We start from the raw sequence: 25531 nt of genomic DNA, 5'->3' as shown, positions 1-25531 counted from the left end.
CACATCTCTTGATCCTATCTCTCAGCTCTGGTACTGTATGACACACTTTTTTTTTTAAGTTCTTTATTGGTTATATTAGATTTTAGTCAACCAGATTTTGGTATAACTTGGGGTCTCAAATTCATTCTATGAATAAATGAATAAACATTTAAAATCACATTACCAAATTAAAAAAGGCAGTTTAAAGGTTGCTTTTTGTTCTCTTTAGGTTTTATGTCTTTCTTTTATGTGTCATTTGTCAGTTCCAAGTAAGTACATTCGTTTAATGTTCACATTTCTAAGTTAAGATAAAGCAGTAAAATATAGTTAATTATCACTATGTACTGTCAGGTGCACTGTAAAGTACACTATGATTATACATTCTTTATCCAACGGGGTTTATGTCCTATTGAAATTGTAATCAAAACTTACTCTTTAAAGTCTAATGCAAACAAGAGTATATCATTAAACATAAGTATTCAACAGAATTGTGTGTGTGTTTGGGAAACTGTTGATCTATTGCAAAGCAAATACAGTTTAAAATGTTGACATAAAAGTTTCAAAATGGATTTGATTTAACTCAATCATTTAAAAAAATTATATATACATTACATTAAGTAACCAAATTGCTGCTGCACTGGCAGATAAGCTTATTGCTCCTTTCTCATTTTGTTGTGCATAGACATAAAAAAAGAATTACTGAATTGGTCACATAAAATATCCTTGTAAATTAATTTACATAATTGCTCTTTTCTATTTTTGCACTTTTTTCATTTTCAGTCTTGTATTTCTGTAAAAACAGCCGTACCAGCCGAAATACTGTGAGTGGTTGAAGGTGAATAATTCTTGAATGCCTACATTTCTTCTTCTTTGAGGCTCTGCCTACGTTTCCCATGAGCGCTTCCATTTAGAGTTTTGCGGCTGCGCAATATCATTTGAAAACTTGCACGGTGAGGGACGCTTTGGAGGAGAAAGGCAACGCAGCGAGCTAAACACAATGGCGACGTCGGCGACAGCAGCAGGCGGGACGGGCTCAGGCGGAGGAGCGGCGGGTCTGGTCGGCGGCGGAACGGCGGTAGCCCGAAAGAAAGACGGCGGTCCTTCTACGAAATTTTGGGAAAGTTCGGAAACGATTTCTCAGCTTGAGACGGTGCGACTTTGGATCGGAAAGCACTACAAGAAGGTGAGCTAGCTGCTCTCTTGCTCCATTGCTTTCTATGAAGGCCCGCCTCTCGTTGGCACAATGGAGCTGCTACATCTTCTACGTGTAGCCTCACAAGTACTATCTCGAGACACATGTTCTTGATTTATACGCATATAAACGTATTTAGGACTGCGCAGTTTGCGTGTTCTTATAAAATACGATAGATTATAGATATACGCAGTATTCACACGAGTACTAGTGGGAATTAACTAAACTAACCTAGCCACAGTTAGCTCCCTGACTTCTCATGCAGCTTTCTAAATGGCAACACTGTTTAGGACATGTTCATAAACGTCCATCGGATGCGCTGGTTGTGGGTTTTGTTACAGAAAAACACATTTGAAACTTTACTCAGTTAAGATAATAAAAATAAAACATTCTGTCATCGTGTGTAATAAAAGGCCCAGTGAGCTAACGGAAAAGTCACGGGATAGCCTTCATACAAATCATATGGATAAATGCGCATTCATCCAGTTTTTGGGGTATTAAATTCAGGAATAAAATCAGTCATTAGATCACTGTACAGATTTCAAACCCAGCAACATTTTGTGTAGAACATCAGGTTGTGTTTTGTCAACACACTAGCTTATCACAGTTCAGGCTCCATTCACACACTTCAGTTAGCCAAACAAAGAGTGTTCCCCTACTGCTCCAAATCTAACCCACTATTAAACTGGGATTGTTAAGATTGTAATCTGGGTAATACATAAATAATACATAGAAATGTTTGGATTTACATGGAGGCATATTTATTGCCTTTAATACAGTTTCACAAAAGAAATCTAATATAGGAAGTAATTTGCTCATGCATAAGCAGTGTATAAGAGGTGTTGTTCCTTTATTACAAGCAGTTCTCTGCTCAGATTTATAATAAAGGTCATCTATGTATGTGGACGTGTATCTTATGCCTGGAAAGTGATACTAGAAAGACAGAATGCAACTTATCGTGGCAAGCACTATGCACACAGACATATTACATTCTTGAAGTATCCTTGAGCAAGTGTTAAAATATATACAAATACCAGTTTACGAAGATGTTATTTTATGTATTAACTTATTTGTGTGTCCATACTAATGTTCTAAAGATGGTAGTTTATCCTATGAACTGCAGAATTGTTGAATAAGAAAATATCCGTCAATATGTACCTAAACAAATTCTATTTATTGCTTAGTAATTGCACCTCCATCAGCCTTTTCCAAAAAATAACGTTTTTATAGGTTCATTTGGATCCATATGTGGTTCTGACTGTTCATGATAAAAAACCTACTTGTTAGTTATGAGTTACATGGTATTATTTATGAATCTTAAGAAGGGACACACTATTCATAATTTTGTGGATGATTTCCAGTCTTTTGATTTTGTAAAAATGTAACCTCCTGAAATGGATTTTAGCCTATTTGGATTTCTCATTAAGAGATAATATAAAATGCAAGAACAATACAAAGTATTATTTTTGGCTCCCTGCTGTGTGTTATCAGTAATTATTTTTTGTCAGAGTCAATGTAATTCCATATCAGTAACAATTGTTGTTCAGCAGAAAGCATTAGAAAAAATATGTTTATGTTCTGAATAATGTAGCACATTACCTTATCACTGAGATCCCCAATAACAAGATTTTATAATGCAGCACTTTCAGTGGGAGGTAAAAGGATAAAACAGAACAGTATTGCAACATTTTGCTCAACATCCCTGTTAACTGCTGCAGGTTTTGCTCTCTCTCGCTCTTTTGCAGCCTGAATAAAGTGGAAAGATGTCTTTGATGTGTTGCTGATAATACAGCCTCCTTTTAAGTTGTTACTCAGATCCCCATGCTAATTCTGATTAATAGACATCAGTAATACAAAAAATATCTAACCTTGAGTCTTCTTCACACACTAGATGCATCCACACTGAGGAGTGGTATCTATCGGATGACCTGGCTGTACTTTGTGCATTAACTGGTCACCAAATGTTCTACTTTCTGTCTGGTCATTGGTCAGGGCAGATCCAGCTGAAAATCTGCTAATTCCAGTCACCAGCTTATTTCCCAGATCATCTCTGATTTTCACTGGTGACTGCAGAAAAGTGCAATATGAGATATTTCTTTACTTGAGCATAATTTGTATTTTAGAGCCTAGCACTGCTACTTTCTGATGCATTTTATCTATAAGCAGAACTTTTGTTAAAAAATATACATATAGATACTTGATTTCTGATTTATTCATGTAGTCCATGGCGTTTTTAGAAATGATGGCATGTTTACTGCCTTCAGGCATTCTCATTATTGGTTTATTTGCTTGAAATCACAGTCGTAGACATTTTTTATATGTGTTTTGATTATCTTACTCTTTAAACTTAAAGAAAAAGCTGAGGAATGTATGGACTGAGAGGCAGTGGTAAACACTGATTGAGTTCTTCCTTTGAATTTTACTATTAATTTTATTGATGTTATCATCGCCTTCTTTGACTGGAGGTCTTGGAGCATTTCTGTTTCATTAAACATGAGTTAAAAAATATAGATAAGTTAACGTGTTTGTCTTTGTGTCCCCCCAGCATGTCCAGAATGACTCTCCATCCAGTAAGTCCCTGGCTGGCCTGGTGGTCCAACTGCTTCAGTTTCAAGAGGATGCGTTTGGACGCAGGGTCAACAATCCTCCTCTTACCAAGCTACCTGTAAGAACACACTCATTACTTGTGAAAAGGACATTAACTACAGTACATACCCTAAGTTCTAAAATACAGTACTTATTCCTTCTCCTTGTCTAGGCCAAATGTTTCCTTGATTTCAAGGCAGGAGGAACTCTCTGTCACATCTTGGGATCAGTATACAAGTATAAAAGTGAGCAGGGCTGGTAAGTTAACTGTTTCTTTTGAACCATAATAATTTAAATACTACCCAACATTTTGATGTGTAAGGACGGCACTTGGCAAAATGTTACAACTGTGTTTTCTCCTACTTTGTATTTTTGTGTTTTTATGATGTAAAGCACTTTGAACTGAGTAGTAGCTGAAATGTGGTATTAAAATAAACTTGATTGATTTAATATGTATGTCCATAAGTACTGATTGAAGATATTTATCAGGGTTTTTATTATATATTATCTGACATTCACTATTAGGAGGAGATTTGACCTGCAGAATCCGTCTCGGATGGACCGGAATGTGGAAATGTTCCTAAATGTTGAAAAACACCTGGTCCAGGTGAGAGCAAGAGTTTAGAGAAAAGCCGCTGACTGTACATGTTCAGTGTGTGTTATTTAGACTAAATATGTCTTCATTTAGCTTTTTATTGGTTTCCTGAAAGTGTTTGTGTTCTTTTAGAATAACTGCCTGACACGGCCCCTCGTCTACCTGTCGCCAGAAATTGAGCAGAAGCAGGTCAGCAAACTCAAAGACATCATCAAGAGGCACCAGGTGAGCTTGGGTCAAACCAAAAAAATCCTAATTATTTGGGAAGTGGATTTTATAATAGATGCTGATGTATTAGTTGTTTTTTTTCTAATCTCCTCTCCAGGGTTCAGTCACTGATGACAAGTCAAAGGCAACTCATCACATTCACCCATCTTTGACACAGCAGGAAGACGGTTCGTTTCAAATCTTTTGAACCATAATAAGTGAAAAATTGACCATCATATTTGATGTGTATGATTTTGGTAATGTTACTCATCAAAATGTAGTTTTTTCAGTTGTTGACTGTATGGTGTTTTCTTTATAGCTTTGTAGTTTTGTGTTTTTATTTTGTAAAGCACCTTGCTGCTGAAATATGCAATATAAATAAATTTGATTGCGATTTTTCTGACTCAGATTCGCTTGTTAATTATATAAAATGTATTAAAAATGTTCAGGGGAAGATTAGTTCCCAGTGCAATCCAACTGTTTTTAGATGCCACATAATGTGTGTTTAGTTGTATAAAAATTTAGCGAACAGTGGTTTAGATATAGATATCCATTTTCACCAACATAGACAATTATGTAATAGATGGGTGAAATGGTAAATGTATTGTTTTCCTCCTGAACATTTAGAATTTAAACACTGACTTGTTTTTTTCAGAGGAGTGGCTGCGTCCCGTCATGAGGAAGGACAAGCAGGTCCTTGTTCACTGGGGCTTCTACCCAGACAGGTGAACAGAGTCTGTTGCTGAAAAGCTCAGATTTTCCTTCTGGTTTTTTCTCATATTTTCTGGATAATGTTTTGCATGTTTATTTTAAGTGTTTTAAAAAAATAATTCAGTTCACCTTGTCTTTACGCTGCATGACTGATCACTGACGGTTCATGTTTTGTTAGTTATGACACCTGGGTATCCGCTGGTGAGGTGGATGGTGATGTGGAAGATCCTCCCAGCTCTGAGAAACCCTGGAAGGTAAGTATCATGGTCTATGAAGATGTTTTTTGTGTAAAAAGAAAAAAAAACTGCTTAACATGTCTTTGCCCTGTTTAAAATAATTGATTCTTTTCAAAATTATTTGAGTTTTTAAGCTAGTTCCTGGAAAAGATCAGTTTTGAATGCCTTGGAAGTTTCAAAAATGCTGTTTTCTTATGTCACTTTACAAGTTTTGTTATAACTAAAGTTTGGGATTTTATTGAAGAAAAAGACTAGAACTGGGCTTCTGGTAAAAAAAAAAATTACAAAAACAAATCTACCAATGTCATAAAATGCAGTTTATTTGGAATAATAATTGCAGAATTATAATGATACTGCTAATTAAATGCAGTTGAATTTAAATACCAACTAAATGAAATTATTTCATTAATATTTTAATGGTGAGGTAATTATTTGCTATCACAGTCATTGCTTATTAATAATGTTCCTTTGATCATTTGCAAATATTACAGAGGTAAGACCTGTCTTTGCTTCCTTAGGTTCATGCCAAGTGGGTTTTAGACACAGATGCCTTCAATGAGTGGATGAATGAGGAAGACTATGAGCTGGACGAAAACAAAAAGCCTGTCAGCTTCCGACAGAAAATCTTCCCCAAAGAGGAGGAGGTAGGTTTGTGTGTCTTGTGTTTGAAATATTCAGTTTGACGGCATGTGTGCATGTTTTGTATGAGAGTATTTTTTGTTGCAAGTTAGCTTCTTTTTGCCTGTATCTTGGCCTGGTTCTTCGTCGTCCTTTTCCACATCCGTCTTCTGTCTGCTGCTCACCTTTTTCAAACCTTTCGTTGCACTTTGTCTACTTTCTGATTAAGTTCAGGGTTCCTGTCAGCGTTACTACGTAGGCAGTCAATGTTTTTACTTTCTGTTTAGTTGTTTTAATTTCTTTAGGATTTGACCAATATAAGTTGGAAAATGACAACATTTGTAGAGCAAACATGCAACTTTGTTAGCCAAATGTGACTATTTTTGATTGGACGGTGTACAGGAACCCTGTTTGTCTCCTCCACCACCCACCAAAACATCCCCCCCACCCTGTTGTTGTTCTCCCTCTGCTTCCCCTCCTTGTGTGTGCAACCGTTCCATTCTTCTCATTCTGCCGCTCTTTCTCTCATCCTCCATCCCTCGCTCCCTACGCTGCACGGGGTTTGTCTGATCAGTCTTCCCGTACACCCGATCGCAAGGAGCGCAAGGCAAACTCTGCTGGCAAGAAGAGGAGACGCTCGCCCTCGCCGCCCAGCACTCCAGCCGAGTCCCGAAAAAAAGGAGGAAAGAAGGGGTAAGAAAAGCAACTTAGTGAATTTTCTACGCTCTTAGATGGCTTTTTTATTCTTTGGCTTAATGGATGTTTGTTTTAAACTCCCCTTTTAATGATGGCAGAATGGTATTTGTCAAACTAGAAAATTCCTGAAGAAATTTAACCGGGGCCTGCCAAAGTGTGCCTGTCGGTTTGGACCTAGCGTTCTGATGCTAAACATGAGCATCAATGCTAAGCTTAGCTAAATAGTAGTCATTAGCGTGTGGAAAGTCACAAGCATCTTGCCTAACATGGACTTGTACCATTCAGTATGTTAAAATGAGTCTATAAGCTAAAATTAGCCAAAATGCTAATGTAAGCCTAAATACTTTCAGTAGCAGGTGGGGCATCAGTAGCATGTTGTCTGTAATTGACGTACTCCAGTGCTTCTCAATTCCAGTCCTCAGGCCCCCCTGCTCTGCATGTTTTAGATGTGCCTCTATTCCAGAACAGCTGATTCAAATGATTGCATGACCATCAAGTGCTGCAGAAACCTGTTGATCACCCATAGATTCAATCCAGGTGTGTAGCAGAAGGGAAACATCTAAAACATGCAGGGCAGGGGGGCCTGAGGACTGGAATTGAGAAACACTGACCTACTCCATTCGGTATACTAAACATGGCTAATAAGTAAGAAAAATAGGTAATAGCTTATTTAAGCTAAAAGGCTAATGCTAATGAATTCCCTAACCTGAGAGAAAAAGATAATGCAGAATAATATTATTGCACCGCCTGCGGCGGTGCACTAACCTGAGGGGCATATTGAGGCTTTTATTTTGAAATTTGCAGTAAGCTTCATATTGAATGCCCACATTAATCCAATGTGTAACAGTGCTTTGGATAAACCAGTCACATATAGCCAAAAAGAGTAATTACCTGATGTAAAAATATTCAAGACTTTTTATTTTGAAATTTTCAGTAAGCTTCATTTCAAAGGGCCAAACTAATCCCATGTGTAACAGTGACTGAGTTAAATCAGTTCTATACAGCCCATAGCAGCAAGTAGTTCTAAATGGCAGCTCAGTCCTCCTCTGTTTTAACTGAGTCTCCACCATAGAACTACAGTGATGCGTATTTGTAGTCCTAAGCAGCTCTTCCTACTCCTTGTTCTGTTGCTATGGTAATTAATTGTCTGCCATCAATTGGCAGCTGCATGCAGGGGGGGGACAATTGTCTGTTTGAGACTGAGTTAGAGTCAGCAAATCCTGTCGCATCACTGTACTCCGAAGCACATTGACAGAAAACCATAAGCCCTAGAGAAATTTCGAAAACATTTTACCGGAGCAGACATGCGTATCAATGTCATGACCGAGTTTCATACGAATTGTGCGATATTTGTGGCCGTGAGGGCGAGTTAAAAAATGATTTGGGGTAAAAATGGCACTAGGTTCCTCACTCTAGAGGAGCGACAGTTACACTCTTAAGTTTTCCAAAAATCAAAAAACTTTGGGTCAATTAGAGACAAGTTGTGGACAAGCCGTAAATGGTATCGATGTGCCGTCTTCACTTTACTTTGGGTACGCAGTGGTATGAACCGCATTAACGGTCATGGAAGAAGAACTAAAGAATAAAGAGGCGCCTTATTGGGAGGATAACAATAGGTTCCTGCTATTGCTTTGCATGGCAGACCCCAATAAAATACTTTTAATGATGAAGAAGTGAATAATGAGTCTCACTATTTAAAGCTGATCTATGGCACATACTTTAAACTTCTCTTAATGTTTAGTTGAATCACACAGAAAAAATAGTCAGTGCTGAAAAGTTTCCATTTGGTTTCAATTGACCCTTGAACTTTCTCAGGAACCCAGGGCCTCACTGGAAGCGACGGGGACACAGAGGAGAGGAAGAGGACACTGAGGAGGACATGACGAAGGACATGGATGACTCCTCTGCCGGCGCCAGCATGGAGGATGGTGTGTCCAAGAATGGTATGTGGGCTGTTTAAGCAAAGGACAAAGCTTACAGCAAATTAGATTTGTTTTTATTTTTTTCAGGGACAAAGCTTCTGAAAGCTGCACAAGGAGCTATTCTGCATATTGGAATTTTGATTACTTTTAACTTTTGTTTTCCTGAATCACAATGCTCTCACTGCTCCTAGCCCTGAGCATCTCGATAGTTTGATTAATTTAAGTCATCTTGACCATTTTTTTTAAAATCCTGTTAAATGGAACAACTAAAATACATTATTTAAGTTGGGCAACGCAGTCTATGGCCAAGTGTAGCTGAAGGTACTAATAAAATGTATCTGTACTGTACTAAAGTGAGTAAAATTGCACATACCATTGAATGTCAATTTGGAATTATTCACATTTCTCTTTAAGAGCAATTTTTATTCACCTTCATTGTGATTAAAATTCTAATTCTACTGTAAATATGTACAGTGGAGCCTCTGAATGCGTATTTACCTAGTTTAAAAAGATGTATTTGGAAGTTCATTTCCAGAAGGAAAACACTGTAAAATAAAATGTTGTCCTGATCTCCATCCACACGCTGCCTAAACAAGCTCTTCAAATCAGCAATTTTCAGGATGATACTGTCTGTAATCATATAATATAACATTGCTAAAGTATTACATGGTTAAATGATGATGAAACAATAAGCAAGAGAGGACAGACAACTTCTGTAATGATTCAAGTCAAGACAGCATGGTGTATTCTCTGGAGAGCACTTGCAGAACTTGTTACTATCCGGGTGTAAAATAAAAAAAAAGAACCAGTTAATTGACACTGGATACTCTACACTTTTGTTTTTCAAAATGTTAGAAAATTTTCAAAACTTTACATTAATTAAAGGTATCCTGCACAAGACGACTTTGTTTGAGTAATTCTAAATACAGAAGCTTTTTACTTGTTTCAACATTCTGCACATCATGTTGATGGCTCTGTGATTGAGCTCAGAGGAGCTGTGGAGGTGTTTAAATGCAGCAGCAGTATTTACACTTACAACAAAGCCAAGTTTCCAGACCTACTTATCAATAGTTTTGTTTTTAACTCTTTGTCCTTCACTTTTTGAGTAATACTCGTATCTTGTAACAAAATGCCATTCTCCAACTTTTAAGACTTGGTCTATTAAGAGGAATAGCAGGCTCAAAACGTTTTCTTCCCCCTCGATGTGAGTTTAGGATATACTTTAATACCAAACACATAAAACTGAGAACTTTTTTTTTTTTTTTACCTAGTCCCATTAATGTTGTCCCACTTTTTGTCTCCCCAAAGAAATCATCTTTTTTCGAAGCACCCGAACTAATTCAGTCTATTTTAGAGTCCTCTCTTTTTTTCCCCCCACTTTTGCTTCATGTTGGTTAATACCTCCATGCCCCTGAATTATGCTTTCTGAAGGTTTTTTTATTTTAATCTTTTATCTCCCCTCCAGTGTTTCACTTGGTTCATTTTTCTCACTTCTGTTCCATGCACAGCTAATTCAAAAAAAGACAGTGAAAATACTCCAGTCAAGGGAGGGAATATGGCAGATTTGGGTTTGTATCCTAACTGGATTTGCATGCTTGGTTGTGTGTTTGGTAACATAATTGTGTTTAATCATCTTAAAATGTCGCCTTTAGCGCTGCCATGTGTCTAACATAAAGTTTATTTACATTTTTCCCAGATGACATGGAGGATGATTCGGTGCTGTCCGGTGGAAAGGTCCGAAAAAACTTATCTTTTTTATTTTTATCATAGTGAATTGAAATTTATTGGTAAACTGATAAATCAAGAATTTTCAAATATAGAAATTTTTAAATTATAGATAATTATTTTCCAATAACTAAACAAACAAAAAACATTAAAAAGCTGCAAACAGCATAAAAAGGCCTTCAGTGATTGGAGCAGTGATGTCACATTGAGCTATTTCACTTGTACGTTACACAGACTTTGTTACTTTCATGAGGAATGCAAAGTATTTTAAAAATTAAAAAAATTGTTTTCGGTTACTGTAGATGAACTTCAAACTCCAGAGAAATCCATATTTTTAATCTGTGCCAGGAAGTTTGTATTTTATTGGTGCAGAATTATGTTAATTTGTCAGATTAACTCTCATTGGGAAAAAATATTGCCATCCCATTTGTCGGTTGAAAACGTCTTTTAAGATAAGTAAAATAAGTGGAATTTACCTGTACTAAACCGCAAAACATACTACTCTCTCTCAAAATTGGGAAGATATTTTGTCCCAATCAGTCTCCTCCTATACTCTACTACACCACAGAGTGAACTGGGGTCAGAAAGCAACACATCTCTAAAAATGTGATCTATTTAAGTTGACACACCTACAATTTTCACACTCTGCTCCTGTTGGCTGTTTTTATCAGACTACTGGAAGCATATTTAAATGTGGTTCCAGTAGCTCAGTATTGAGTGTTCTGAGCTACATTTGTAGAGCTATTCTTTTCAGTGGTCCACTTTAGTTTTACTTTTGTAGCAGAGGCTGTTTTGAATTTTGTCTTTGGGCTGTCTTTAAAAGAAACATATTTGGTTGGGATAGTTTTGTTTTTGTGGATTAGATGGCATATTAAATGTATACTAAGAAACTAAAGTTTGACAGTTTTGAAAAAATCAAAACAATATTTTTAGTGTCATTATTTAGAGAACTGTATCTGCAGGATGATGATGAACAAGGCAAAGGAGAAGTCAATCGGATGGATGCTGGAGAGGACAATGTAACTGAGCAGACTCATCACATCATCATTCCCAGTTATGCTGCCTGGTTCGACTACAACAGGTCAGCTCAGACAGAGTGGAAACATCTCTGTTATTTTGTCTTTTTTTTTGCTACTATTTAGTGCTTTTACTGATTACATGCTTTGTACAAAGGTTTATAAATGCTTTAATCTATTGCATTGTCCATATAAGGTCAAAAACCGCTGGACCTTCTGAGGAGTCAACAACAGATAAAATTTTATTCGGAAAGTTAGTGTGATAGAGTTTTTTAGTTGACCCAGATTTATAGTTTTTCTTTTAAATTTTATATAAAATTCAATCACAACAGACTATTCTACAGTAATTAATGTATGCCTACTTCAAGTTAAACATCATTTTCTATTGTTGTTTTACCTCTTTTTAGCATCCATGAGATTGAGAGGAGAGCTCTTCCAGAGTTCTTTAATGGGAAGAACAAATCCAAAACTCCAGAAATGTGAGTTTGACATTCAGTCCTGCATCAGCCACATAGAGTTGGAAATGTTACTTTGTGAGGAACATTTCTGGTATTAATGTAAACATTTCCTGTCATGCTCATGTTTTCCTGCACAGATATCTGGCCTATCGTAACTTCATGATTGACACTTATCGGCTGAACCCTCAAGAGTACCTGACCTCCACTTCCTGTCGCAGAAACCTGACTGGGGACGTCTGTGCCATCATGAGGTTTGCTAAATATGTGGCTCTTAGCTTTTCAGTTTTACCCAGTTTTAGTTCTCTGCAAAAAAATATGAAAACCATGTCAATTATGCATTTGTATAAAAGTGGGCACACTCTGGATGTTTGTTATTGAATATTTTGTACAATATTAGAAATATATTTAAAATGCAAATACTTCAAATTGTTTTTTAAATAAAAAAACATTTTATTGCCTAAAATGCAATAACATAGCAATCCATTTAGTGTACTCTTGATCATTTGTAGCAAAGGATCTGCAGCCCAGAATATACTTCTAACATTAATAAGTGAAAAGCACAGACCTTTCTGTCTGACCTGATACATTGTAGGGCTAATCTGCTGATTATTTTCTGGATTAGACAATTAATTAAGCTAAAGGTGCTTCATAATAGATATTTTTTTACAGAATTTGAACCAGGTAAAGCTAAAAATATACCATTCAAGTATTTCTGGGTAAAATATATTTACAGCCAAAGATTTTTTTATTATCTTAAATTCAAATGTAAATATTTTTGTACAGTTTTGTCTTAATTATTGCTCTGAGTATGTCCTTTTGTGATTAGCCCCTTTTTGAGTCTTTATAGTATAGTTAACAATCGGTTACTACATTAGTTGATGATTATTTAAATAATTGATTAATCATGATTAATTGTCTCAGTCCTAGTATAAATGCTTCAAAATCGCTCATAATGGTAGAATTTAAACTTTCTGTTTTTATCATCTTCAGGGTTCATGCATTCCTGGAACAGTGGGGTTTGGTAAATTACCAGGTGGATGCTGAGAGTCGGCCATTACCCATGGGCCCCCCTCCCACGCCCCACTTCACTGTGCTGGCTGACACTCCCTCTGGCCTCATTCCCCTCAACCACCGGCCTCCACCTGTAAGGACAACATTTTCTATCGTCCGTCATGAATAAACCTTTAAAAGCTAAAAGGTTAACATTATGACGTTTATAATGTGTTCTGCAGATTCCTCCTCCTCAGCCAATGCCCAACTTTGCAGATAAGTCCAAAGACAAAGCAATTGACTTGCAGAACTTTGGCCTCCGCCCTGACCTCTACAAGAAAAGCGCCAAAGTGAGAACTCAAAGTGGATTTTGCCTGTACAATTCTAAATTCTGTTTAAAATTACTTATAAATGGTCTAATTTTATATGTGTATTTGCTTTGAATCACAGCAGGGAAAGGGAGCAGGTACCACCAGAGAATGGACTGAGCAAGAGACTCTACTACTGCTTGAGGTCAGTCTTTTTATGCAAAGAACACTTTTCTCCAACTTTACCCTTCCTTATCTTACTTTCTTGCACAATAAACCAGTAAATGTTACATTTTTAAATATGTTCTAGGATCCATTGCCTGTATTTATTTTCTATTGGAAACAAATACTCTGTTCTGATAAAGAGCTCTCTCTTTGTAGGCCCTGGAAATGTTTAAAGACGACTGGAACAAAGTGTCGGAGCATGTTGGTTCACGCACCCAAGATGAATGTATCCTGCACTTCCTGCGGCTGCCCATTGAAGATCCTTACCTCGAGAGCACAGAAACGTCTCTGGGCCCTCTGGCCTACCAGCCCATTCCCTTCAGCCAGTCCGGAAACCCAGTAATGAGCACAGTCGCCTTCCTGGCCTCTGTGGTGGATCCCAGAGTGGCATCTGCTGCAGCCAAGGCAGCTTTAGGTGAGAACAGGTGGAAGAACTGAAATAGATCAGGTTTCGTGTCATACTTTTACTATAATTTGGTGCTGCTGATGCATTGGAATCTGATTTGTGAATTTGCAATGTCATTATTCAACTATTTTAGGGCTGAAACCATTAATTGGATCAATCGTGATGAATCGATTATTTAAATAATCCTCAACAAATGTATTTTTGTTAACTGCAGTATACACACACAGAAAGGCCATCTGTTGAAAGAACACCACTCTCAGAGCAACAATAAAGCTAAAACTGTCCAAAAAATATATACATTTCACATTTAAGATAAAAGTAAAGCCTTTGTCTGTAAATACGTTCTATCCAAAACTCGTCAAGTGAAGTTTTAGCTGTACTTAGTTCAAATTCTTTAAAATATTTCTCCTATTAGGGAGCTTTGGCTATCCAATTATTAATCTGTTAATCAAAAAACTAATCAACAAATCTCCATGTATTGTTTTAGTCCTGGTAGCATTTAAAGGACATGAAGGTAAAAATAGCCTTTCTCCTTTTCCAGAGGAGTTTTCTCGCGTGCGTGAGGAAGTTCCTGCTGAGTTGGTGGAAGCTCACGTCAAGAAGGTCCAGGAGGCAGCAAGGAGCACCGGCAAGGTGGACCCCACCTTCGGCCTGGAGAGCAGCGGCATCGCAGGAACCGCACCGGAGGAGCCCGAAAAAACAGGTACATAGCATCAGGACAAATGTAGAGGAGACTTTTTTTATTCTTTTGAAACACTATGAAAAATATTTTTGGGCAAGTTTACGATACATAAAGTGTTTGTAATGGCGCTTGAAGTCCTTGAAAATGCTTGAGTTTCAGTTGGGTGTTTTCAATATTTTTAAAGTGCTTGAATTATGTATAAATTCATTGAGTGCACAGTTGTGTAATAAAGTGCAATCTAACATTTGATTAAAAACCCAAATTTGGAAAACATGATTTACATTAAATTTCAGACCTAATAAATTCATACATACAGATTTTTTTCTCACTCTTTGAAGTTCGGTCACACTTAGTTTTTCTTGGTTTTGGTTAGTTAATGTTAGCAAAATTATTTCTATTTACTAAATGCCAGAAAACTTAATGCCTTATTGATGTTTTTTAGAGGTTTTTTGTGAATTAGTATGTTGTGTCTAAGCACTTAAGTTGCTCTTGACACAATTTGTTTGGGATTTTTTCAGTATAATGAATATTTATTACTTCTCAATGGCTTATTGATCTGTGTGATTGAAATAAAGTTTATATTTTATACATTAAACAACATAATTGAAATTAGAGGAAATGTTTTGTTAAATTAATATTTTGCTTTTGGAGCAGTCAGGTATATAAGGTGTGTGTGAGACATTTTAAAACATTTTGTTATATTTTCTTTTGCTGTGTCCCTGCTGTAGCTTGTAGATTACCATCACAAGACATTATTAATGACAGAAAGTGATATATAATCGTGAATTGAAACTCTCTTTTTTAAGTTCAGTTTTATTGTTTTTTACTCAAAAGTGTGGAAAAGTTCAAAACTTGAATTTTTAAAAGTGCTTGAATTTTACTGTGGGATAAGTTTATGAATCCTGCGTATAAGATATTTCAGATAAAAAATGTGCAGCCACTAGATGGCAGCACACATTCACAGTATCAAAGGTAATGCAGCTGGGCGTTTTGATGCAGATTAGTGCTCTGAGAATATGTTAATGTTTTAGGAAGAATCCACACAAACCCCAGCAGGAGATGATGACTCTCTATGATCGTTGAAGGATCTGATCTGCATCTGTTTATATCAGCACGCGCTGAGCAGTGCAGATATTGGTGTGTGTTTATTCTGTCGTGGTAACCAGTGGATTAAAAGAACAGTGGCAGATGGGGCAGAGGGGTTGGGTGGAGGGAAAACAGAAAAACTGGGTCATCGTTCTGTCTCTCTTGATTTTTGCTGAGCAGCATCTTAAAAATGTGTCTTTTTACTGTCATCACAGCACATATGATCCCTGATAAAATGGCTCTGCTGCCTGAATTACTGCCCTCTTCATCTACAGTAGTGATCAATAACTCTAAATGTGTTCCAGTTCTCACTCGGCCTGAAGCACTTTGCCCGACCCACAATCAATTTTCAGACTCTTAACGTTGGCCTAAGTGCAACCGTGACATGGTTTAACTCTCAGCTGTAAACATACATTCAGCTGCTCTCCTGTGTGCAGATGCTTTCACACTTTTCCCCACTGGTCTGTTTACTAAAAATAACTTGCTAATCTCATTCCTCTTAAGGGGTTTTATCTGAAGGAATAAAACATGTTTTTGTAAAAGGAAAGAAAAGGATGAGTTTGTTTTGATGAATTATTTTCCTGATGTATATTTTGTTTCACCTCTTCATTCGCAGAAACCGCAGAACCAGAAAAGATGGAAACAGATTCGGACTCCCAACAGGCTGATAAGGTGAGATAAAAAGGAAACTTATAAAAAATTATTTTGGAAATATATTGACAAACCATCTTTAGAAAAAAAGTGTAATTCCTCAAACTGGTGAGGATAAATCCCGGAGAAAACTCTACAAACCTTTGGAGCCACTAGTTCATACCACTATCTTACCTCTTCTTACAGTTGTGCATTTGTTTGAAAAAATGTAGGTTGAAGATATTGATAACTGGGAATAAAAATGAATTAAAAAACTAAATAAAAACAATTTTAAATTCACCAGTGTTTTTCATACAAGATCCAATTTTAAATCTTTTTTTTTCTTGCTTTCTTTCCTAAAAAATAAAATAAATTACAAATGGCAGAAAATATTTTGAGTTACATGATGGAAAATAAGGGCCAGGCTCAATAATCTTTTTTTAATTAAGACAACATGTTCATATTATTAGCAGAATAAAGACACAATTTTACCAGAACATCTTAAAATTACGAGAAAGTCATTTTATTTGAAAAAAATCTTCTAGTTATCAAGATTTGACATGGTCAGCTCAGTCCATGTGATTCTTTCTTCCAAATACACTCAGTTGTTTGTACAGATAAAAATTGATGATGCTGATGTGTATTTCCTTATTTATAATGCAGAAACCAAAGGATAACGTCATGAAATACTCAACATTCCTCTATTTTTTTGTTTCTTTTTGTGTTTTAATTCTCATAAAATTACTACATCGTTCTCCTAATACTATGATTTTATTCTTGTAATTTAAAAAAGGAATAAAAAAATAAATCATAGCCCAGCCTAATCACTGTCATAGAGTTTACCTGAGTCTAAATAAATTGATTAGTTGATCAGATCTATTTATCGACCAGCCCTACATATAGTCATTGGTTTTCTATATTTGTCATATCAAACGATCAACACTGACCATGGTCATGTCTGACCATTTCTGTACACAACGAGCCGTTGGTGTGATGTGTGAATGGTTGAAGTCATGTCGTTACATCTGCAGTCAGGAACATTCATTATGTTTAAACAGGAAAATCAATACACAGTTTAAATCTGTTAAGGTGTTAAATAGTTCTTGGCAACCATCAGTTTTCCTTTTATAAGTGCTCTCTCTGTCTCCCAAGGGGTGAATAAAGTTTATCCTTCCAGTCATCTGTGTTTAGAAGGAGCTGCCGGTGAAAGTAAATGTCTTTTCCAAAGTGCATGTGGTGTCTGTGGCTGAATCATTATCCTTCGTTAACAAGCGTCAGGTGCTTGGATTGGATCACTACAGGAGACATTTTAACTAATAATCCACAAACAATGAACATGGCTGCATTTTAAAGCAGTGTAGTCTTTATTTAATATAGAACAAATTCACAGTGATGTAAATTGTTGTTTTACATAGGGCTGCTGCACGATATATCGTGAATATATTATCATCGTGTGCGCAGTATTTGTACTCGTATCGCATAGGACTGCTGGCTAATATATTCATGGTGTATGAGTTTGCATTTTTCATATTATTATAAAGTTTAGTCAGTTGGACAGAGTCTGACGGCAGCAGATGTTCACACCGACACAAATGACTTTGTCCAACGTGCGTGAAGGTCCTGGAGTTATGGAAGCACAAATGAGAAATGAAGGACAAAAGAAAATAAAGAAATATTTTCACCTGATACCATAAATATCTCAATATTTACAAATATCACCATCAGCAGATATTCTAAATCATGCACTCCTAATTTCACAAGACAGACTTAATACAGTTAAGTCGTCCCAAAGAATAATGTCTTTTCTCATACATTAAGCTCATGTATGTGATGTTCTGTTTTCAGGCTGAGATGAAGGACGAGGCGGAAAAGCCCAGTGAGTCGGCAGAGAAAAGCGACAAGACGGAGAGCACGGAAAAGGTGAAGAAGGAGGGAGCAGAGGGATCAGAGCATGAACAGGAGAAGGAGGAAGAAGGAGAGACCAAAACAGCTTCAGCAGGTAAAACATGATACAAGTCATCACGTCTCTTCAACGAACCACTAAAACAAAAAAAAAGACTTTTTTGGAGACAAACTAGAAATCTGTAGCCTAAAAAAAACCTCATCTATCAAGAAGTTCTTAGTCCTTCAAAACATTTTATTTTACAGAAATGAGATTGTTTTGTTGGAATGAAGTAGGAAAAAAACTCTTAAACTGTTTCTTTCAGATAAAGATAAGGATGAAACTATGGACACCTCATCTTCAGATCAAGAGAAGGAAAAAGAGGAGAAGACAGCTACCGAGGAGGGAGAGGAAAAGCAGAAGAAGTTGGAGCATGACATTGGAGAGGGAAACATCGCTACAGCGGCCGCTGCTGCTCTCGCTTCTGCAGCTACCAAAGCCAAGGTGAGGCCTGCCGCTCAACAGATCACATGTTTCCGTTATGCTGGCCTGCAGCAGAATTATGTTTTCCTGGATATTTATCATCTTACTTTGTCCATCTTCTCAGCACTTGGCAGCAGTTGAAGAAAGGAAAATTAAGTCCCTGGTTGCTCTGCTGGTGGAAACCCAGATGAAGAAGTTGGAAATCAAGCTGAGGCACTTCGAAGAGCTGGAGACCATCATGGACCGCGAAAAGGAAGCTGTAAGTCAGAGTTTAAATGTTAGGAATTGGGAGAAAACGCGTTTTTCACCCTGAAGATCGATCAACAACTTATTTACAAAGCTAGTTTGTGCATCTTGATTGGTTTAAAGCCCTTATAATGAGATGTCAAAGAAGTTTGCAGCACAGCAAATTTATTAACATTAACTGTGTTTACATTCACGCCATTCAGATTATCAATCAGCATAACTCACCCCTCTTATTCAGATTATAAATTAATTTTGATCAAGTTGAACTGATGAAATATCCCGATTGGGGTGTTTGCATGACACATTTTTATTCCCATCAGTTTATCCCAATTACTTATGTCCAAAAAAGTTAAACTGTTCTGCAGAATCAACATGTTTAGTTGAAAGCTAATACTATAATTAGTTATTGTGATAAACAGAGATTTTAAAAAGGTCAATTTATTACTAACTGTTTTAAAAAGTACCTTAAGAGATTTCTTTTTAGCAACATTTTTGGTTAATTTTCTTACTTATTGGTTTTAATCTTTTATTTATGTATCTATTCATTTAATTATCTGTTCACTACAACTGCTTATTTTGTTCCTGTTTTCTGCTCTTTGAGATCTAAAGTTTAAAAGGCATTATTAAAAAAAAATCTATTATTATTAAAATTAGAGGGTGTTTTAAAGTTCCGAAAGTTTATGTATGAAAATAATAAATATGGTATAAATGGCAGCACTATAACTGTGATACAAAATGTGGTATGTTATTTTTATTTTTATAAAACTGTTACTTTTCTGTTTTAAATAAAATTGACTAGATAATGGTGGATATTTAGGTTTTAAATATCACCATGTTATTGTGAAACAGGGGTTTCTTTATTTTAGATTAAGGTTGTTATTTTGTGAAAATGTTGGTTAAATCATCCATTAGTAATCCAGTGTCACTCACTGAATAAGAAAATGCTCTGAATTGGATTTATCGGGCCACGTTTTGCACCTCCTCCACTTCACTTAACACACAGTCCCATTTTGAAATAAATACTTGTACAATGTGTGAGCTTGAAAACACTACAAAATGCTAGATTATCTGCTGTTCAAGCGATAAACCTATTTCTGTTAGCTTCCCAAAGACAAATTACTCTTGTCTGAAATCATAAAGCTGCTGGGTAATTTATTTTTTATGGTTCATCCTGGTTTTCTTCTGTTAATTTTTTAATTTGTGTGTTTTGTTTTTTTTTTGGTTTTTTTTTTGGTACTACAAATAAGGTGGCTATTATAAGAGAGACTGGGAACCCTTGTTTTTGTTGAGAGTACTTGTCTGTTTTACATTTCCTGTACCATACAGCCCAGTTCTGTGGTTACTTTGATGATGTAGCCAAGAAACATATAGTCCATCAGCACATGTTCTCACCGGGTGAGTTAAGTCTGAGTTAGTCTTAGGTCTTTCAAAGATACTGACGCAGAAACAAAACTTAAAATCTTGGCAGCTTTAGAAATTGAGCTGCTAGGAGAAGGTTTTCAAGAACAAAGCAGTTGTTTAGTGATGCAGTTTGAACCGACAGTGGTCTTCATGGGACACATGAGTGATTTAGCTTATTAGTTTCAAAGCGTGTGTCCTGGAGACGCTGGTGGGAGTGGAAAACTGTGTTTTCATAGCAGTGGGATTCAAGCCCAGTTTCACAGATGCAAACACTTCATGAAAAGAACTGTTTAAAGAAGTTTTTGTAGAACTGGAGAGAAACCAAACCTGGGCTGCTGCTATAAAACATTGTGGTTGTAAAGATCCACACAGAACAGCAGAAACACATCAAATCATTCTCCAGCTCTTCTACACAGAAACTGTCTGGGTAATGGAGAAAACATTCAGTAAAAGCAAATAGATTCCTGCAGTCTCATGTCAAATATTATATAACTAAGTTTAACAAGTAAGCATTAATATTTTTATGATTATGTACCAGTGAGCATCAAGGCAAATATAATGAAATTCAATGGTTTAAGTTAATAGATGTGGAAAGGTGGTAAGAAATAGCCAATAAGTGAATTAATCTGGGGCTTTCCTCCTAACTCTTAACACAGTCTTGGCATGACATCATATCTTTACCTATTTACCAGAACTTTTGTAAACAATTACTTCATTAATGGAGTGATTTATAAATTATTCTGATGATTAATCAAATAAGTTCTTCTACTCATCTGATGAATCGTTACAGCTCTGCCATTTACCATTAGCTTTTTAAACGTAGTTGGTTGTAGCACTAGTTAGCATACTTTTATTAACCTTTTGCTGGCAGCAAGCTCCTGTAACTTCCTCAGTCGAATTGTCATGATGCATCTAAGAAAGGAGCGATTTTTCGACCTCTAATTGGTTGTGTTGGTCTTTCTTTGTGCAGCTGGAGCTTCAGCGGCAGCAGCTCCTCACCGAGCGCCAGGCGTTCCACATGGAGCAGCTAAAATACGCAGAGATGAAGGCCAGACAACAGATGGAGCAGCAAGCCGCCGCCGCTGCTGCTGCAGCCGCCCAGGCTCAAGGTCAGGGCTCTGGACCTGGACCGCACCCCGGTCCCCCTCCACACGGTATGCATCACGGCGGACCCCCGCCCCACCACAGCGGCCCTCCTACTGCTCACCATGGAGGACCACCGCCCCACCATGGCGGGCCTCCTCCCCACCATGGAGGACCGCCACCAGGTGCTGCAATGCATCCTGGGTTCCCTCCAATGGGCCACCATCCCATGGCCCCCCACCACCCAGGACAGACAGGTCAGAGGTCAATTTAAGACTTTCTGTGTGTGTGGAGAAGTCATGGTTTTATGACATTTTTGCCATTAACCTAGACAAAAATGTTTTCGTTATGACAACTTGACATTAACCAAGAAATTATGATCTGACATAAATTTGTTATAAAAGTATTACTGATTAAACTTTAAAAATGATGTAGCTTTATGTTATTGAAGCTAAAGTTTAATCAGTAATACCTTTATAACAAATTTATGTCAGATCATGATTTCTTGGTTAATGTCAAGTTGTCATAACGAAGACATTTTGAATAATGTCAACTTTGTATTAAAAGTGTCATGATTTACCGAATGACACTTTATGACAACAGTCATAAATGTTCATGAAGACTTTCTCGTGTTCATGACAGGTGTTATGTCATGTTTATGACGGTGTCATGACAGTCTTATTCATAACCTTCAAATAAAGTGTTACCAACATCTTTTAACTGCAGAAATATTTATTATTTGTTCATCAATCAAGTTTTTGTGTAGCACATTTCAGCAGCAAGGTAATTAAAAGCGCTTCACATCATGAAAACATAAACACATCATATAGTCAACAATTCCAAAAACCAGAACAACGATTGAATTTTGTAAAGTGCCTTCATTAAACTCATTGTAACATTTAATAAAAATGAATGAAAGCCAATTTTATCCATGTGGATAAAAAACCTGTTTTAAAACTTTATTTGTTTATTATTTCTGAATCAGAGGGAATATTTTGAAGTTACTTTGCAACAGCAGAAATGTTGATCAATGTTCCATTTATTATGATTCAACAGAAACTCTAAACAGGCAGGTTTTTAGTCTTGATTTAAAGGAAACCCGTTTTAAAATATGAATAAAAAGTGTGGTTGAAAAAAAAAAACAACTAACATTTTAATGTCTTGCGTTGCCTCCACTTGTCTACAGGACCGATGGAACCGGGTCAGCCGATGCCAGGACGGATGCTGTCCGCTCCGCCTTCTGCCGGACCGCCACCAGGGGGCATGCCTCCCATGATGCCCCCACGTCACCCTGGAGCCCCCAATGGCATGTGTGAGTATAACAATAAGGGCTTCAACTAACGATTATGTTGTAGAGAGTTGTAGTTCTTCCTGAAATTGGTGGGTTGCCGGTTTGAACACCTGCTCCGTCTGCCTCGGTTGTTGCTCCTTGGGCAAGACACCTCACACACTGTACCTGCTGATGGTGGTCAGAGTCCCATGGCGTAGATTGAATAGTCACAGGGCGAATGTGGCTACACTGTAGCTTTCCCCTATCATTGTGTAAATGAAAGACAGAATGATTGACTCCTAAGTGCTTCATACTACATCTGTCTTCATTAAAAGCTTTACAAATGCAGGTTATTAACCTTAAAGATTCTGGCCATGGAAATATATTTGAACTCGGTTTTTGTGTGTTTAAATATTTTAACAATTTGAATTATTTATTTTGTTTCTCATACTTTTCTTTATAGAAGTAATAATTGATGCCACCATTTATGGATTGCTTTTAAAGTTTATTCAGCAACAGTATTGTCACAAGATGATAACAAAGGAAGCTAATAAAGAGAAAGCACAATTAATAGCAATGGCTTTTTGTGGTGTTTTACTACAACGTCTGTAGAGAAATTCATTTAGATCTGTAGGAGTGGTGGGATTTTGATGTGATGCACTTATTGACAGACTTCTTTCATAAGTTCACAGTTATAATTTTCAGCCATTGTTTGTACCCAGATTTACTGCTGGTGCAGAATTATAACGCATGTTTTAAACCGATGACATAAAAGTCAGATTAAATAAATATGACAGGACCGTCAAGGCTGCAGAAGCTTTGAAAACAAACAGACAAATATCTGATTTAGTTTCACATATGTAAGCGGCACAGATTGTGTTTTTGGGGGATGAAAAGATGGAAATTATGTCATTAAAACTGCTGTGAAAAAAAAAAAAAAATGTTATGGGCAAGAAAACTTGGTCCGAGCCGTTGCACTTGTTCATGTCTGGTTGTACTTGCTACGACTGCAGTTTTACATTTCAGTACCAGCTGACTGTTGTTCTGATAAGTCTTGATTTTTCAGGTTTTGTATTTGTGTAGTTCTTCGCTGTCAAGTTGTTTGGTAGAGATACAAAGGTTTAATTTTTTTTTTTTCTTTTTTAATGTTGATTATATCAAAATATTTATTTGTGACAGCCTCACTTTCGGGTATTTGTGATCAGTCATGTGCCAAAAGAGCTCAGGTTGCTTTAATCGCAGTAACTTTTCCATAATAATTTGCTGAGATACTCATTGAATCAAATCTCTTTTTCTATTGGATTTTCAAAGCAATATACTAAGTAGCAATTAGTATATTCCTACTTTAGTTAAAGTCAAATCTTTCCTTTGATAGTGGAACAATCTTGAAAATTTGCTCTTATCTGCCCTGTAAAGTTTTCTAAAATTGGCATGCTTCTCTCTGCAGATCCTGGCCCCCCACCTGCACAACCAGAGGCGATTCCTCCAGCTCCTGTGGCTCCTCCAGCGCCCCCAAGTGGCCGGGTGTCTGACAATTAAGACGTACAAACAGAAAAAGCACACGTGCATAAAGCTAAAACTCTGTCTCTGACTTTTGCTTGTTGCTACGTTTTTCTCCTTCACATTCAAGCAACCATAAACTTTACTCCCCCTGACACACAGACCCAGAACTCTGGGATCCAAATTCACAAACACACATGCAGACTTCCTCTCAGGGCACAGCGGCGAGGTTCATCTAGTAATAAACACTGTTTTACACTCTGTCGAGTAACAGCGAGGCTGAAGACAACAATCCTGTGTATAGAAAACCAAACAAGGAGACAGAAAATATTTTTGAAAAATCCTCCTTTCTCAGCTTCTTATTTTGTTCGAATGACACTGTAACGCTTTCCAGAGTAACAAAAACAACCCCATGCTCTCCTGTTCCCCGTTTCCTTAAGCGATAAACCCCTAGAGGAGGCTTGTTGGGCCAGACAGCCAGTCTGTGTGCTGAGTAGCCTGAGCTGTGACATGTGAGTGGATCCAGCCTGCCCTCACTCCTGCTGAGTATCTACCTCTCGCTCTTCTTTTTAAAGGATACACTGTAGCTCTGTGTGTGTGTGCGCCTGGAAGACAGATGGAGGCTTGAATTTGGTCTGTGTAGTCTGTGAAGTTACAGAAATTTACAGTAGAGACAAAAAGTTACGATTTACCTTCAGACGGAAAGCCTTCTAGGTCAAATGTTGCTGGAAAGACTGTTATGTTTCTGATGAGGTTCTCCCAAACAAAGCTGGTAGGTGTAATATGTTTAGTCTTTAATAGCTTTTTTGTTGCAGATTAAAGAAAATTATGCAGGAATCTTCTAAATGCGTCACATTTTAGCTGCCTTGATCAGTTTCTACAAACAAGATGGCAGCATTCTTCTTTTTAAGTTAAACTAAACACCTGCCTTGCTCTGATCTTATGTAATAAATATATTTGATGCTGTTAGGAAGCTACTTCCAGGTGCAGGCTGACCTCATTTTGCTTCAAATACAATAGCAGCAGCAACAAAATATGAATAAATAAAGCTTAGAAATCCGAAGCTGAAGTATTTCTTAATTTTATTTTGTTTAAATATAGAATTTTGTTACAGATCTGATCGGGCCGCCAAAGGATTCACAGACTGTAAACATCCGTTCTTCTGTCTCAGCTCCCAGAGCGCGAAAACGCACAGACAAATGTAAGCTAAGCTCAGGCAAACACTGGAGGCTGCATGCACACACCCACATCTTGGTTAAAACCTGGCACTGACCCTCTAACACACACACACACACACACACAAATCCTCTGCTGACCTTCACACAGTGAGAGACGCTGCGTTTCTGCTCGAACGAGACGGTGCCGATTCTGTAGCTATTCGACCCTCCTCTTCCTCTG

At 37.1% G+C, this 25531-nt stretch overlaps 1 protein-coding gene across 2 annotated transcripts; it reads left to right on the top strand.

Annotated features, from left to right (window-relative positions):
- The first annotated feature begins 926 nt into the window (after positions 1–926).
- On the top strand, positions 927–24206 carry smarcc1a (SWI/SNF related BAF chromatin remodeling complex subunit C1a). 2 transcript variants are annotated; one of them, XM_032558146.1, is made up of 28 exons: positions 927–1162; positions 3717–3836; positions 3930–4015; positions 4283–4364; positions 4485–4577; positions 4678–4747; positions 5215–5284; positions 5449–5524; positions 6025–6150; positions 6699–6817; positions 8636–8763; positions 10251–10310; positions 10439–10476; positions 11430–11548; positions 11891–11962; positions 12079–12192; positions 12932–13085; positions 13174–13281; positions 13382–13444; positions 13621–13879; positions 14412–14573; positions 16255–16310; positions 18114–18267; positions 18476–18654; positions 18758–18892; positions 21251–21620; positions 22550–22675; positions 24081–24206. In XM_032558146.1, the coding sequence occupies exons 1-28, from the start codon at positions 977–979 to the stop codon at positions 24170–24172; spliced, it is 3417 nt and encodes a 1138-aa protein (XP_032414037.1). In that variant the 5' UTR covers positions 927–976; the 3' UTR covers positions 24173–24206. The 2 variants fall into 2 exon arrangements, with proteins under 2 accessions (XP_032414037.1, XP_032414038.1); XM_032558147.1 differs by lacking the exon at positions 10251–10310 and having other exon boundaries at positions 928–1162.
- Positions 24207–25531: the final 1325 nt, after the last annotated feature.

This window comes from Xiphophorus hellerii, chromosome 3 (assembly GCF_003331165.1).
Source record: "Xiphophorus hellerii strain 12219 chromosome 3, Xiphophorus_hellerii-4.1, whole genome shotgun sequence".
Lineage (NCBI taxonomy): Eukaryota > Metazoa > Chordata > Actinopteri > Cyprinodontiformes > Poeciliidae > Xiphophorus > Xiphophorus hellerii.
Note: the sequence above shows the minus strand (reverse complement) of the source record. Positions and strands in the feature narration are given on the sequence as shown.